This window comes from Xyrauchen texanus, chromosome 28, assembly GCF_025860055.1.
Source record: "Xyrauchen texanus isolate HMW12.3.18 chromosome 28, RBS_HiC_50CHRs, whole genome shotgun sequence".
NCBI lineage: Eukaryota > Metazoa > Chordata > Actinopteri > Cypriniformes > Catostomidae > Xyrauchen > Xyrauchen texanus.
In genome coordinates this window covers 9,173,424-9,189,941 of record NC_068303.1, presented here as the reverse complement: position 1 = coordinate 9,189,941, position 16,518 = coordinate 9,173,424, and the positions used below count along the sequence as shown (strand labels likewise).

The following is a 16,518-nucleotide window of genomic DNA, read 5'->3' as shown; positions in this document are numbered from 1 at the left end:
AACAAGCAAGTAGCCTACAACCCCACCCCCCATGATCAATGGAAACATGTAGAAATGCTTCATGCTACAACCTCCCCTCTCCCCATGTTCAATGTTCAAGCCAAATCTAAGCCCTTGCTTTCATGTGAATTTTACCTACAAGTGGGTTATTTATTTTTGATTCTCAATATTAAGATGGAATAAGAGAAATAATTTTTAACATTGAAAACAATCAGCTTTAAGATGAGATATTGAAGATATCATTTTGCCTCGGCAATTAAAGCCTGTACACTGATGGAGCAGAAGGGTAGCCGTTGTCAACAGGATATCGGCCAGTTAGCTGACCCCAAGAAACAGCTTTTTGGCCAGCAAACACCTCAAACAAAATGCTTAGACAAGCAGGAAACTGATCTGGCTGGAATGTGAATTATCAGAGACTACCAGCAGGGAGGAACAAACAAGGAAATGTGAGGAAGCAGTGGACTCATGTGACACACAGAGGTTGTAATCTCTGCTTGCTGCTGTCGGAACACACATAGTGCCAATATTCTCTAACATCATGTCCAGATGGTGATCTTTACTTTTGGACAAATAAAGGTAAGTGTCATTGTGTGCAGATAAATCTATAGGAGGGAAATGCCCCTCCCCACTTAGGCTCGGCCATGCCCCGCTGTATATTTCAGAATGCAAATACTTGTGCCCTGCTCCTGGACCATTTTAATGACATTTCTATACTTAGTCCCGGTAACACCTACTAGTTCAACTGACTCTAGATCAGCTGAAGGCGCAGCACCCAAACCACATAATGAGAGGGTCAACAAAGCTCTGTAGACAGTAAGGAGAGACAATAGTTAATTTACTCTAGTCTGCGTGGTCAGACTAGCATATTTTATGTCGCTGCTCATGCAAATGGAACCAGTAACCCTTTATTTAGCAGTAACCACTGTACACGTCCCTGTCTAACAGGGGTTCTCAACAGGGGCATTCAAAGGATGCCAGGGGGCGCTGAGAGCAAATTAGTAGGTTACAAATGGGGGGGCATATATCACTCATAATAATCAAATCTATCATCAAGTTCCTCTTTGCATTAAAACGTTTATCTAGACTTGGAGTATATTAGTTGGTTCTCAATTATATGGGTTGGTACGCATTTGTACCACGGTTCATCTGATTTTGAAGTCTAGCGACGCATCTGAAGTTTCTGGTTTAGCAGTGTTAAATACACTGTATAGCACTGTAGATGGATACGGCTCAATGGACAAAGCAGTGCGAGGCAAAGGAGGTGCATTTTTACTCGCAGACCGGTCTCAAGCTCTTAAACGCAGAGCTCTGCGAGAATCAGTGAGAAGCAAGGCATGAAAAGCGGAAACCATTTGAATTCAGCACAGAATTCTACATCACCACCCTTGAATTTGCTATAGTAAAACTATCTGTACTTTAGGGAGAAACAAATTGATAATTAGTTGTAAAGGGATTAATGGAAAGGAGGAGGCGAGAACCGGCTATAAATAATATTTTAATAAGAAACGTAAACAAAAAGACAAACACACAAACGTGTCAGACAGCTGTACGTAAATCTCACTCTCGCACTGCCGTCCTCGGTCGACCTTTATCCCTCTCAGATGCTTGATTAGCCTGATTAGGGGCCAGGTGTGCACTATCACGACCCGGCCCCACCCTCCGCCCTGCCACATTCCTCCCTCGTTCTCTCAGGCTGGGGAGTCCCCGGTATGACATACTTAATTCAAACTGCCACCCCTCTGATGAACATACCTTCCAACAAAACTCATATCTATTGGTCCCAGCAGGCTCAGTCTGCTTTCCAAAATCTAAAGAGCTGCTTTGTTTCAGCTCCCATTCTGGCAAATCCTGACCTGTCTCGTCAGTTTTTTTGTGGAAGTTGATGTGTCAGAGGTGGGGGTAGGGGCTATTTTGTCCAAAGGGTCTCTGTCAGATGGGAGGATAACACTCCTGCGCATTCTTTTCTCATCACCTTACCCCTTCCATTCATGGTTTGGACCGACCACAAGAACCTTGAGTACATCCGCATCGCAAAACAACAAAATTCCAGGCAGGCTCGCTTTTTTTGGCAGATTTGATTTTACTATCTCGTATCACCTCGGGTCTAAGAACTGTAAACCTGTTGCTTTTTCCAGCTCTTTTGAGACTAAGAGCACCTTGTCCTCCCTGGATACCATTTTGGTGTCCTGGGAGATCGAGTCCAAAGTCTGCTCTGCTTTGCGTGACGTCACCATTCCCGTGAAGTCTCCAGAGAGCCTGCTGTTTTTTTTCCTAAGTTGGTCCGAACTCACATCCTCCAGTGGGGTTATTCTTCTAACCTGGCCTGTCATCCGGGAGCTACTCATGCCCAGGAATTAGTACAATGGTTCCAGTGACCCTCGTTGGCATGGGACGTACAGAGTTTCTTTTCGGCCTGTCCGGTTTGTGCTAGCAACAAGTCTTCCAATTGACCCCCTGCGGGGCTCCTTCAGCTGCCAGTCACTTCGAGACTCTGGTCAAACATTGCCATGTATTTCTTTACCGGACTAAACCGCCCAATGGCAGTACAGTTATTTTAACTGTAGTAGACCAGTTCTCGAAGGCTTCTCATTTTATTCCCCTCCCATTACCTTCAGCGATTGAGACGTGGCTGTATTCATTGATCACGTCCTCCGTATTCATGGCGTATTCATTATTTGCAGCCTTCTCATAGAGGACATTATTCTTAAAAAAAATTTCAGATGTAAAAAAAAAACATAAAAAGTAGTGATAACTCTTTTGTGTTCCATGAGACAGGGTCACACTGCACTCCTCAGAACAAACAGCGAATCAGACACCAGCAATGGCTTTTCTTTTGTCTGTTTTTATCTAATAAAAATACAATAAAGTCACAAAGCACGTGTCTTTGTGACTAACACCATTCCTTGTCATGTGTCACTCCAAGACGTCTTACAGGTCACCCACCTGTTGCGGGTGGATGAGCAAAATTACTTGAAAATACCTGCATTTGGACAAGGAGCTCGGGAACTGCTGATAGCTGTGTGCGACTTCTAGCTTGTCGGAACAGAGCATCAGCGGACCAGTGTTCCCCCACCTCCTCACCTAATTGATGGGAATCCAGCTTACTCTGTTAGACGTTCTCTTGATGTGAGGTGGAGGGGCAGAGAATATAAGTATCTGGTGGACTGGGAGGGCTATGGTCCGGAGGAGAGATGCTGGGTTCTGGCTCGTGACATCCTGGACCATGCTCTCATTGACGAATTCCATCAGGATCTTCAGGGAATACCAGGAGGCAACCTTAGGGGAGGTGGTTCTGTCATGTTCCGGCTTATCTCCTGGTTCCTTTTGGTTTTCCTTTGCAGCGGGAGTGGAGAAATCAGCGTTTCCTTTGTGTCATTACCACTGTGTATTTATTTCCCTCTCGTGCCTCGTCTAGTCACCAGATTGTTCCTGTTTGTTTTTCATGTGCAGTCTTGCTTTCCTGTCGGTCTGTTTTCACCTTTGTTTCTCTCAGTATTTTCCAGTGTGGATTCAGTGGTTACCGCTCCTGGTTTCACCTGTTGGAATTATTGAATGGACACTTGATCTGAGCTGTTATTGCTCTTTGGATTACTTAAATCAACTCATCATATTGTCATCCTCTCCGCCATGCCTCACCTGGATATCTCAGCTCACCACAGCCTTTACTACTCTGTGGATAACTTACCTCATTGCCATTATCATCCTAACCGCCTTTCCACACCCGAGTTTCTCAGCTTATCACAGCCATCATTGCTCTGTAGATTACTCACCTCATCACAGTTATCATCCTCACAACCATTCCTCATCCAGGTGTCCCAATTCAGCACTTTCATCATCGTACTCACCTCTCTGCAACCAGGACTGATTGTTTTCAATCATCACTTCATTATTACATTCTGTAAAGCTTTTCGAGGGGAAGGAGGACAGGAAACAGGTCTTCACCACAAGGTAAGCTTTTTTAATTCTCTTTGGTTCTCACAGTATTATTATCGCACAGAATACAAATGTCAAACACTGGGTTTGCTTGTCGTCTCTCTCCTCGACTGGAGGCTCTGTGTCTCCTTTTATGCCGCTCTCCTTGTGCTCACTGGAATCAGAGACAGGTGTTAGGCATAATTTATCTCAGGTGTAAGCGCCCTTACCGGTTTCCTCTCCCGGACGGGCGCTTGACAACGCCCCCGCTGCCACACATTCATTTGTGTTTCAATAAATCTGTTTTAATTATAATTTTCTCTGCTTTTTTAAACCACACCTGACATTTAGTATGTAAGGTGGAATATAAAGTGTCTAAAAGGTGAAAGAACTAAAAGAGGCTGTTCAGTAATGTTCGGGAAAATGCAGCAGTGTTGGTCAAGGCTGAAGCGGCGGACCGTTGATCCCATTCCCTGGTGCTCTGTTTAGCAAAGTCAACCGCCTTTAGCCAGCTGCTTTCTTTTATAATATGTTAACGTGAGTTGTTCATTCTTTTTTCAGGCAGCGTTAGACAGTTTTTTACATCATGGCAGCAGGGAGTCTCAGTGAGAACAGGATCAATACATTCAAAGGACGATGGCATCATGAAATGAAGGCAGGGGCAGTTACAGCATGATAGGGTATAACAGAGCTAAATGCACACCTTAAGGAAAATGTGTTTTTGGAGGCGGGGGTGTGGTCGAGCACCTGTTCTGTGGAGAGTGAGTTTTCTGCTGAAAAGCGAGAAATTTGGGCTAATAAAGTCTGAGTTGAACAGAATACATTGTCTCCTGCTTCCTCATTCCCTGAAAGAAGGAACGGGTTACAGTGTTGTTTCCTAACCTCACAGTGTATGATTACAGAAAAAAAATATGTATTTTTATTGAGCATTGATGAAACAACACAATTTGAGGGGAAAATTAAAAAAGTGGTTTGTTTTGATATAAAACCATATAAATATAAAGGCAAGTAGAGGGGCCTTTTTACCCCACACTCAAGGTAGAATGCCCACCAGCATGGGGCAAAAGGACCACTGTCCGCAGATAAAGCCTCACAGATATATCTACATATACTCACATATTCTTAGCAAATCTCAATTGGCTGACCAATTACATAACTGTCACAACAATTATCATCATTTACACAACGGGTCTGTTGAATGCTTGATTCTGATTGGTTCATGGAAGTTCTAATGCGGGGTTAGGAACCTATGGCTCTTTGTTAAAAATCAAGTGGCTGGCTGAGTGTCTCACCATTCACCAACACATGATCATTTAAAACTTTCTAGATATAATTTTCCTGAAGAAAGTGTGGGTGTGATTGCAAAGCTTGAAGTCATAGACACTGTTTTGATTTCCTATCTCCCGAATTTGTCCTACAACCCAATCCTGGTGAACAATGTTTGAAATTAACACCTGCCAAATGCAGATTTTTCATGCACAGTGGTGGGTAATTTTGCTGATGTACCAGCCACTATGGAGGGCCACCTGTAAGAGTTATATAATGTATGACAAAGAACAATTAGACACAAAGACACATGTTTGACAAAACGTGTGATTATATTTTGAAGAACAGACGAAAGAAAAGCCACCAATGCTCATCTGATTTGATGTACAGTATGTGCACAGTGAGCTCCTAGACATGCAAATGCATAGAGTTCTGAGCCTTGTTTGCCAATAACTATTGATCTTAGTGGTTAAGAGCATTTTCTACAAGCGATTTTACGAATGTTATTTTTTATGTGTGCCCAGGGTGTGAAATAGAACCTGCCACCCGTCAAATGCAACAAGGCTGAATCCAGTTCCCGAGCTCCTTGTCCAAATGCAGGTATTTCATCTGCAAGTAATTTTGCTCATCCATCCGCAACAGGTGGGTGACCTGTAAGACGTCTTGGAGTGACACATGACAAGGAATGGTGTTAGTCACAAAGACACGTGCTTGAAGAAACTTTATTGTATTTGTATTATATAAAAACAGAAAAAAGAAAAGCCATTGCTGGTGTCTGATTCGCTGTTTGTTCTGAGGAGTGCAGTGTGACCCTGTCTCATGGAACACAAAAGAGTTATCACTACTTTTTCAGGTTTTTTTTTACGTCTGGAATTTTTTATACTTTTTTAAGAATAATGTCCTCTATGAGAATGCTGCAAATAATCTCCGATCATCTCAGAAGGTGCTGTGAGTTTCGCTTTATTTTCACGAAGCAATTTGCTCTTGAGCATTGTGAATAAAACTCTGTTAGCATATATACGATATATATATACGTATATATATATATATATATATATATATATATATATATATATATATATATATATATATATATATATATTAAAGAAACAAAGATGGTAGTGATTAAAGACACCTTGAACCTAACATTTATTTCTGTTTTATTTTCTTAAGGCAGCATTAACTGTATAACCAAAACGCAATACAAACACATGCAATAAGAACACACATTTGGCAGCATTTTTATTAGTAGTATCTTTACATTTATAATTGTCTTTAGTTAATTTGTAGGCTATTAGTAATTGATTTGGTCACTTCGTTATTTTAATTACTTTTTTGATTAGTTTAAAGTGCAATTTGAATTTATAATTTAAGTTTTTCATGTTTCAATGAAATAATTTCATTTTTAAAGCAAAATCAATAAAGCAAAAATATTCACTGACCCTATGCAGGGGGGTTGACGATATAATCAGTAATCTTTCAAATATTCTTTTACATATTGCCCAGCCCAAAAGGGAATTTAACTTTTTCACAAACAATTGTTAAATTAAGTAACTTTATGGAGACCCGCACAAACACGTGTACTCAATTCCATATTACAACATGTGACCTATTACTTGTTGCATATTTGTTTTCTTTTTGTGTTTTTGAGTTGTCTATGGACATAATAAACATTTTATTTTATTGAAAAACTTTGTTGTTTTTTTTAATAGTAAATTATTAGTTTGTGCTATAGCTCTTTTGGCATCAACCAAAAATAATAAAATGTGAAAAAAGGAGACCACTGTTCTAAGCTGTGCAATTATATTTCAAGTAAACTCATGGCTATGAAGTTCCAGGTCTTTACCGCATAAGGGTTCCATATCACTTCACTAAATTATATTCAGTTAGAGCCCTACAGGCTACCACAACAAAATTACCAATTAAAACAAAGTCATTGGTTAAAGTAAATCAGTTAAGAAGGTCAAAACAATGTCTCACACACACACACACACACACACTCAGTTGTGTTTCCATGTTTTATGGGGACTTTCCATAGACATAATGGTTTTTATACTGTACAAACTTTATATTCTATCCCCTAAACCTAACCCTACCCCTAAACCTAACCCTCACAGAAAACTTTCTGCATTTTTACATTTTCAAAAAACATAATTTAGTATGATTTATAAGCTGTTTTCCTCATGGGGACCGACAAAATGTCCCCACAAGGTCAAAAATTTCGGGTTTTACTATCCTTATGGGGACATTTGGTCCCCACAAAGTGATAAATACACGCGCTCACACACACACACACACACACACACACACACACACACACACACACACACACACACACACACACACACACACACACACCAAAAATTGCTCACTGACATTTATGACATCATGTTGTGTTTCCATGTTTTATGGGGACTTTCCATAGACATAATGATTTTTATACTATACAAACTACATATTCTATCCCCTAAACCTAACCCTACCCCTAAACCTAACCCTCACAGAAAACGTTCTGCATTTTTACATTTTCAAAAAACATCATTTAGTATGATTTACAAGCTTTTTCCTCATGGGGACCGACAAAATGTCCCCACAAGGTCAAACATTTCGGGTTTTACTATCCTTATAGGGACATTTGGTCCCCACAAATATAACTGCATTTGCGAGGGTGATAAGCATTTAGCAGGGCTGGAAACTCGTTCAGAAAACTTTGTTCACAGTATAACTCTTATGTCTAAAATAGACCATGGGGTCAGCCCCTGATCTTGGCAGACACTATAGGCACACCGCTGCATCTAACCATAAGAAGATCCATGATTACTTGTGCTTGCTTACTATGGTCTTGTTACATTTGTTAAAACTACAAAAATAATTAATTAATAAACTTGCAAAAGGACAAATGCAAAATACACAACTTTTTTTTTTTTTAAATGAAATAGAAATAAGTAAATTCTAAAAAATAGGCTAAAATATTTTTGAGTATTAGAAAAAGTAACTGGTTTACTTTTTATAGCTGTTATAGATAAACTTTATGTTTTTGATGCAAGTAAATTTACATTTGCAACCAAATCTTGATCAATACGGTAATGTAGATTGAGCTTTTCAGAGGGACAAAATATGCAATATTATTGGTCTTTTAACCTATTTTTGAAATATATGAAAAATATCACTTTTATTATTAGTTTCTGTTCGAATTCAAGAAATGCAAGGTTTGGTCTCAAATTCACGACTTGTAAGCCTGCAGAATTCATTAACAAAACTTTCAATTGTGCAGTGCAGCAAAGTTGCATCAAGCAAATTAAGCAAATAACACAAAAATTAAGTTTTGTGATTTATGTTAAATGTATGGGGGTGGCTGGTAGGGGGGCATTCATAAAAAAAAAGTTGAGAACCACTGCTGTATAACATACACACTGGCGGCCAAATGTTTGGAAAAATTTACAGATTTTGCTGTTTCGGAAAGAAATTGGTACTTTAATTCACCAAAGTGCCATTCAAATGATCACAAAGTATATTCTAGACATTACTGTTGTAAAAAAACAGCACCATCACTATTTGAAAAAGTTATTTTTGATCAAATCTAGACAGGCCCCATTTCCAGCAGCCATAACTCCAACACCTTATCCTTCAGTAATCATGCTAAACTGCTAATTTGGTATTAGAAAATTACTTGTCATTATATCAAACACAGTTGAAAGCTATTTTCCTCATTAAATAAATTTTAACATTGTCTTCGTATTTGTTTTTGAGTTGTCACAGTATGCAAAAGACCGGCATGTCTTAAGGTCAATATTAGGTAAAAAATGACAAAAAAGAAACAGCTTTCTCTAGAAACTCATCAGTCAGTCATTGTTTTGAGGAATGAAGGCTATACAATGCTTGAAATTGACAAAAATTTAAATTGGCTCTAACAAGGACAGAAAGAGACGTGGAAGGTCAGATGTACAACTAAACAAGAAGATAAGTGCATCAGAGTGTCTAGTTTGAGAAATAGTCTCCTCACATGTCCTCAGCTGACAGCTTCATTGAATTCTACCCGCTCAACACCAGTTTCATGAACAACAGTAAAGAGTAGACTCAGGGGTGCAGGCCTTATGGGAAGAATTGCAAAGAAAAAGCCACTTTTGAAACAGAAAAACATAAAGAAAATGTTAGAGTGGGCAACGAAACACAGACATTGGACAACAGATAATTGGAAAAGAGTGTTACGGATCTTAAACCCATTGAGCTTTTGTGGGATCAGTCAGACTGTAAGGTCCGTGAGAAGTGCCTGACAAGACAACCACACCTATGGCAAGTGCTACAGGAAGTGTGGGGTGAAATGTCACCTGAGTATCTGGACAAACTGACAGCTAGAATGCCAACGATCTGCAAAGCTGTCATTGCTGCACGTGGAGGATTTTTTGATGAGAACTCTGAAGTAGTTTAAGATATTTTCAAATTGTAATAGTAAATTGTCATGTTTTTAATGTCCCGAATATACAATGTGATCAGTTGAATGCCACTTTGGTGAATAAAAGTACCAATTTCTTTCCACAAGAGCAAAATCTGTAAATATTTCCAAACGTTTGGTCACCGATGTATGGTCACATAGTCATCTAGTCACTGTAGGGTTTTGTTTGGAGATAAATTCATCATACAATGTTTAACTAAATTTAACTTTGCAGGCAACATAATTATGACCTTATTATATGACCTAAATGAATATATTTGAATTAATAGTCAAAACAGTGTTTGTAGCATGGTTAAAGCTAAATAAAAATAGTTTTATTAATCTAGACTGTGCAAAATCACCACCATGATGCCAGTGTGTTATGGTTGGTCAGGTATTCTGAGTGGTTTTTGGAATATTAATATACAGTTACATAAGAGCCACAAATCACTGATGTTGTGGTTTGGATCCCTCCTTCAATGTACAGTGAGTTTAAGAGATTGTTTTGGCCATTTAATCATCTTCCGGGGAAAATGAAAAAATCTCTGCTTATACAAGTAACAGTATGCCTTTCCTCAAACCAAAAAATCAGAGGTATCATTTAAGTCTGTTGCACAAACATTTGCAGGACGAGTTACAAACTGAAGTTTAATACTTACTGTAAGGAATTTGAACAAACACCTAAACCTAAGTATGAGCAATAGTAATAGTGATTTTCCTTGCTTTAGCACCACCAATTAAAAACAATGGAAATCAAATTGTTGGCAGCTCCTTTTATTTCTTAATTAAATTTGATAAACCACTCACTCACTAATATGTTTGCTGTCTGCAGGACTGAATGGACTCTTTTACTGAAAATAAAGTGCAGCAGCAATGTAACAATGGAAGAATAGAACAAAACATAAAAATAAAATAAAATACATACAATGTGCATTTTTTTTTTCCTGAAACAAAATGACATGTGACACAGGTGTTGTACTATAGACTAAGACACACACCACAGTATATTTACGGAATACAATTTGACATGTCTTTGGATATCGATTACAGCAGGTGTGCTTTCAAACTATACAGAAAGAACTTGCTCATTCAGTTCCTTTAAGTATGTTTAATCCCATTTGTAAAAGGCACCATCTGTTGATGAAAACAATAAGTAAAACAACCACATTGGCACTTTTGAGGTAGGCCTAATGCTTATAATGTTAGCAAGTTGAAACAGCAGATTGTTAGCTAATATTCTGACCCACACAGTGAATAATCAGTATTTTTGTCTTTTTTTTTTTGGGTAAAATATATCGAGAAACATCCTTAAAACAAGATATTTTTTGGAAACTGGTTTTCAGAGAGTATATCGTTTATTTTATTTGACCACACTGACAAATAGTATTTTTCTTGTTTTAAGCATAAACCTCACAAACAAACAAACAAAAATAATATATATATAATAATAATATATATATTAGTTTGATGCTTAAAACATGTTTGGAATTTAAGAAATATTTACTTAATTGAAGATTTTTAATTTAACAATTTAATTCATTCTCTGAAAACAATGCAGTTTTACATCTTTCCTAAATGTATCTTTTAGGGATGGTTTGATATTTTCACTGGAAAACAAGAGAAAAATACTGATTAAGAAAATGATCCAATGTATTTTGTTTTCTTTACCTATTCTCAATATATCTACAGATAAATGTGTTAGCTGTACATTAGTGATATAACAGTAGATATGTGATGAAGTTCTTCCTGAGCATAACAGGGGCATTCACAACCAGCCTAAATGCATTTTCATAATTGATTGTCTCAAAAACCCAAACCACTTTGAAATGATAATAACTGACAACCACAATAATCTTATTCAGTTGCCTATTGTTTTCTCATTTTCAAGTAAAATATCTAAACATCTTTTAAACAATATAAATTAATTTGAGAAGTAAAACTGTGTAAGCTAATAAGACATATCATGAATTAAGTTTATCTGTCTTACCCCAATGGCAAATATATATACAGTGTATATATATATATATATATATATATATATATATATATATATATATATATATATCATAAAACTTAAAATGATAAAAAATAAAACGAATGCATTAAAATAACACTGTGGTAAGAAAATACACTTAATTTAAGATATCTTCAATGAAAATAACTTCTTATCTTTTGCAATTTTGCTTGTCAAGTACATTTGTTTTAAGGACTTTTAGATACATTAACTGGTCAATGTATACAAAAGTACTGATTAAGATTTTTTTTTTTTTCCAGTGTATGTCCCAAATGAGTATTCGACCAGTCAGATTAGAAGTTACTCTATGCTTTAATACTCATATTCCTGATGTTCCAGACAGCTTGCATTGTTATGTCTTCTACCTTTCTGGCAGTGCTTTTCCCTGTGCTTCCTGTCTTTCCTCCAGACCAGCCTTTGTTGGAGAATTAATGTCTATCTTAATTCAAATCAACATGGCATATATGTTTAATTGAAAATTGAGCTTAAAGTGATAGTTCACCCAAAAATGAAAATTCTCTCATCATTTACTCACCCTCATGCCATCCCAAACGTGTATGATATTCTGTCTTCTGCAGAACACAAACAAAGACTTTTAGAAGAATATCTCAGTTCTGTAGTTCCATACAATGCAAGTAAATGGGGTCCAGAATTTTGAAGGTCCAAAAAGGACATAAAGGCAGCAAAAACATAATCCATACAACTCCAGTGGTTAAATCCATATTTTCAGAACCCATTTGATAGGAGTGGGTGAGAAACAGATACTTTTTCCTATAAATTCTCCTCCCTGCCCAGTAGGTGGCAATATACACAAAGAATGTGAAGAGCCAAAAACAAAAGAAGAGATTTATAGTAAAAAAGGACTTACATATTTATCTATTTCTCACCCTCACCTGTCATATCGATAAGGATTTAACCACTGAAATCTTATGGATTTCAGTGGTTAAATTTTTGTATTATTGCTACTTTTATATGATTTTTGGACCTTCAAAGTTCTGGTCACCATTAAATTGCATATTATGGACCCACAGAGCTGAGATATTCTTCTGCAAAAAATCTTCATTCGTGTTCAGCAGAAGAAAGAAATTCATACACATCTGGGATGGCATGACGGTGAGTAAATGTTGAGAGAATTTTCATTTTTGGGTGAACTATACCTTTAAGGGTTGCCTTTTGTTTACATTTCATTTCATGTACTTTAGTAAAGTGAATATATTTAAAATGGTCAAGGTTGTACTTCACCATCCTATAAGTGTTGGCATGCAACAGTTGTTGGTTTTTGTAACAAAATGGGATTTCAAACACAACACATGGCAATGGAATACAGTGGATATGAATCTATAACACTGTGCAATATTACGGCAGGGATGCCTATTGGGCAATGATGTCTCGGGCATGGTGGCAGATTAGATCAACATGCCACTAAATGCACTGCAAAACAATGATTTTCTTAATCAGTATTTTTGTATTGAATTTCCAGTAAAAAATAACATCCTCAAACAATTTAAATTAAGAAGCAATGTTTTATTAAGAAGATAAATAAGACCTGTTTGAATAATGTTTTAATATTTTTTTCTAACCCCATGGGCAAATAAGTTTTTATCAATGTTTAAAACACAAACCTCATTAGAATATGTTAGATTTATTCTTAAAACATAAAATAAGCTTAAAATAAATTACCAATGGGGTAAGAAAAATAAACATTCAAGATATATTCTCTGAAAACAAGTCTTAATATCTCAATAAATACATTTAGTTTTAAGCATGTTTAGATATTTTTACTGGAAAACAAGACAAAAATACAGATTAAGAAAATGATTTTTGCAGTGTGAATAAGGTGCCGCCCAGTGGCTATATCTATGTGTGCAAATTGTGTGCAATGAATGTCAAAGTGTCCATCCTATGGACCTAAAATTAGGGAAACAATATATAGAACAAAAAGAACAAAAGATGTGAAAAAAACCCTAAAAACTGGCTAACAACAGTTCTTTCAGGATCAACGCATGCACTATGCAGCACATTAATATATTTTGTGTTTAGTTTACAGCTTTAGTTTTGATGGTGTCTATTAGTCCAGATAAAAGAGAGGGCTTGAATACATGACACAGCATTGATTTTCATGACAGCCTGTATCTTGACATGGAGCTACGGTGTAATTCTGTGCCTTTTGTTTTCAACAGAGCAGCAGACAGAAACGTGTTTTGTTGATCATGCAAATTCTTGCGGATGTTGGCACAGCACACAGATGAAGGGGGGTAGAGAGGGACAGACAGTAATTCATCATCATAATCGACTCACCACCATGGGGCACTAAATGCTTGCAGATTATAACATTTTATGCATGTCATAAATAGATTAAAAAGGACAAAAATTAATGAAGTGTGGCTCCATTACATAACACATCCTCCAGTATTATAAGCTCTGTTTCAGAACCTAGTGAGCTGCTTCATTGATTGCTACCTACAAATCCAGCTGCCTTCTAAGTCCTACCTAACTAAAAAAACAAAACACACACACACACACACACACACACACACACACACACACACACACACACACACACACACACACACACACACACACACACACACACACTAGGGTTTGGAACAGAGCATATAGAGTCTATGGTTCCATTTTTTTTAAATGGAATCAAATTCAAATCAGTTTTGGGGTAATAAATAAAATATTCCAAAACAGAATCTCCCCATTAAGTCTTTGATCATAATGCCAAAGACACCATGTTTATCCCCAGATATTTGTGTAGGAGAGGTTTGCTGTGCAATTGAGGATATTCACAAGGTGCAGTTAACAGGAAAACCTCACATTGTGACCGTTGCATCTAGGTGGCAAGTATCCTATTTTTGTGGTGCGTTTGTGTGTCCAGGTCCTGAGCAGGATGACAGAGTCTGATTCAGCACATCCAGCGTCCCGACCCCTCTGAGCGCTTCCTCCTCTTACAGATGTAGTAGACTGGCAAAGCAAACAGGCCTATAGAGAAATCAGTCACAATACAGGACAGCTCGGTTAAACCAAAAGACCAGAGGTTGAAAACAACATAATAAAATACTTATGTTGTTTAACCATACAGGTAATGTGTGCCAAAAGTGCTTTAGAGAAAATTTGAAATATAAAAAAACATAACTAACCCACAATAGAAACAGCCAAGAACATGCACAGGCCATATTTCACCTTAAAATAATAATAAAAAAACAATATCTGAAATTGTATTTTGCCTAAAGAAAAATGAAGCCTATATTTAGGACCATTAAGATTGTATGCATTGTGACATTATTTCTATGATAATTAAGCACAACCCAATTAAGGTTTTGTTCTAAACCCCTAACTCGAACTGTTTGTGTTATAGACATCAATGATACCTCAAATTATGTGGCGTGTTGATATATATGTATATATACTGTACTGTATATATATATATACAGTATCTACACACTCACTGAGCACCTAGGAACACCTACTTAATCATGAGACTATCTAATCAGCCAATCGTGTGGCAGCAGTAAAATGCATAAAATCACACAGATATGGGTCAGCAGCTTCAGTTAATGTTCACATCATCCATTGGAATGGGGAAAAAACATTTGATCTCAGTGATTTGGAGTGTGGCATGATTGCTGGTGCCAGACGGGCTTGTTTGAGTATTTCTGTAACTGCTGATCTCCTGGGATTTTCACGCACAACAGTTTTACTGGTGCCAAAAACAAAAAAACATCCAGTGAGTGTCAGCAGATGGAAACGCCTTGTTGATGAGAGAGGTCAATGGAGAATGGGCCCACTAGTTTGAACTGAAAAACAGGCTTCAATAACTCAGATAACCACTCTGTACAATTGTAGTGAGCAGAACAGCACCTCAGAATGCACAACACGTCGAACCTTAAGGCAGATGGGCTGCTACAACAACAGAAGCCCATGTCGGGCACTTTATTAGGACCGTAGTGTTCCTAATAAAGTGCTCAGTGAGTGTGTATATTAATTTTCAGTACCATATTATTCTCATTATCATAATAAAAATACAATTATATATATATACATATACATATATATATATATATATATATATATATATATATATATATATATATATATATATATATATATATATACATTTTATTTTTATTATGTTAATGAGAATACTATGGTACTGAAAATTTATGAGGATTTTAAAGGTTTAATTTTTTTGGTACAATATATAATTCATTTCTTATTTTTGATTTTGTGGTGAAATATGACCCGGAAATATTTTTGACAGGCTTTTGTGAGATTTGCCCAGGAAGTGTTCAGAAATCCTTACCTATGACCAGTGCCAGAGCGCCAACGATCACAACAAGGACAATGGCCACTGGAGCCACCAGCACTTTACTCACTGTGAAGAAGGCAAAAGCAAAGCATTCAGCCTCACAAAAACAAACACATTTAGAATTCTTATCTATTGCTGGATTGAGGGGAAATGGATGGAGCGCATTGAGTGAGTCAGTAAAATGAACTTTATGACCTGTGTACTAAACCCTTGTGTCTGTGATGTGTGGATGGTTGAGTATCATTCTACGGTTCACTGCCCTGCCCTGAGGACATCACACAAACTCCAGGGGCCTATATAACAAAGCAGGATTAAATGGCTAACTAGCTTTAAACTTAGTAAATTTGCGAACTCTGAATTTTTGGTACCAGTACAGTGGACAGGTTTTCATCAGGGTTCATCGCCACAGTAACATACACTAAACTGCTAACCCAGCAGTCCTCTCGAGCTCTCATGAAATTTAATGTTTGTTCTTTCTATGTAAATGTTTAAATTCTTCATTTTATAGTTATGTTGTGTAAATGTGTTCTAATTATTCATGATTTTATAGTGTACTTTTGTGCTGTGTAAATGTGTTTT

The 16,518-nt window shown here is 37.1% G+C and overlaps 1 protein-coding gene across 1 annotated transcript in view; it reads right to left on the bottom strand.

The window, feature by feature from the left end:
* Positions 1 to 11,712: 11,712 nt before the first annotated feature.
* Positions 11,713 to 16,518, bottom strand: part of LOC127622069 (E3 ubiquitin-protein ligase RNF217-like) — a 29,925-nt gene continuing 25,119 nt past the window's right edge. Inside the window, exons 5-6 of the mRNA XM_052095998.1 lie at positions 15,934 to 16,005; positions 11,713 to 14,612 (exon numbers count right to left, since the gene is read on the bottom strand). Of these exons, the coding sequence (XP_051951958.1) occupies positions 14,536 to 14,612; positions 15,934 to 16,005 (149 nt within the window). The 3' untranslated portion in view covers positions 11,713 to 14,535. The remainder of the gene's footprint in view (positions 14,613 to 15,933; positions 16,006 to 16,518) is intronic.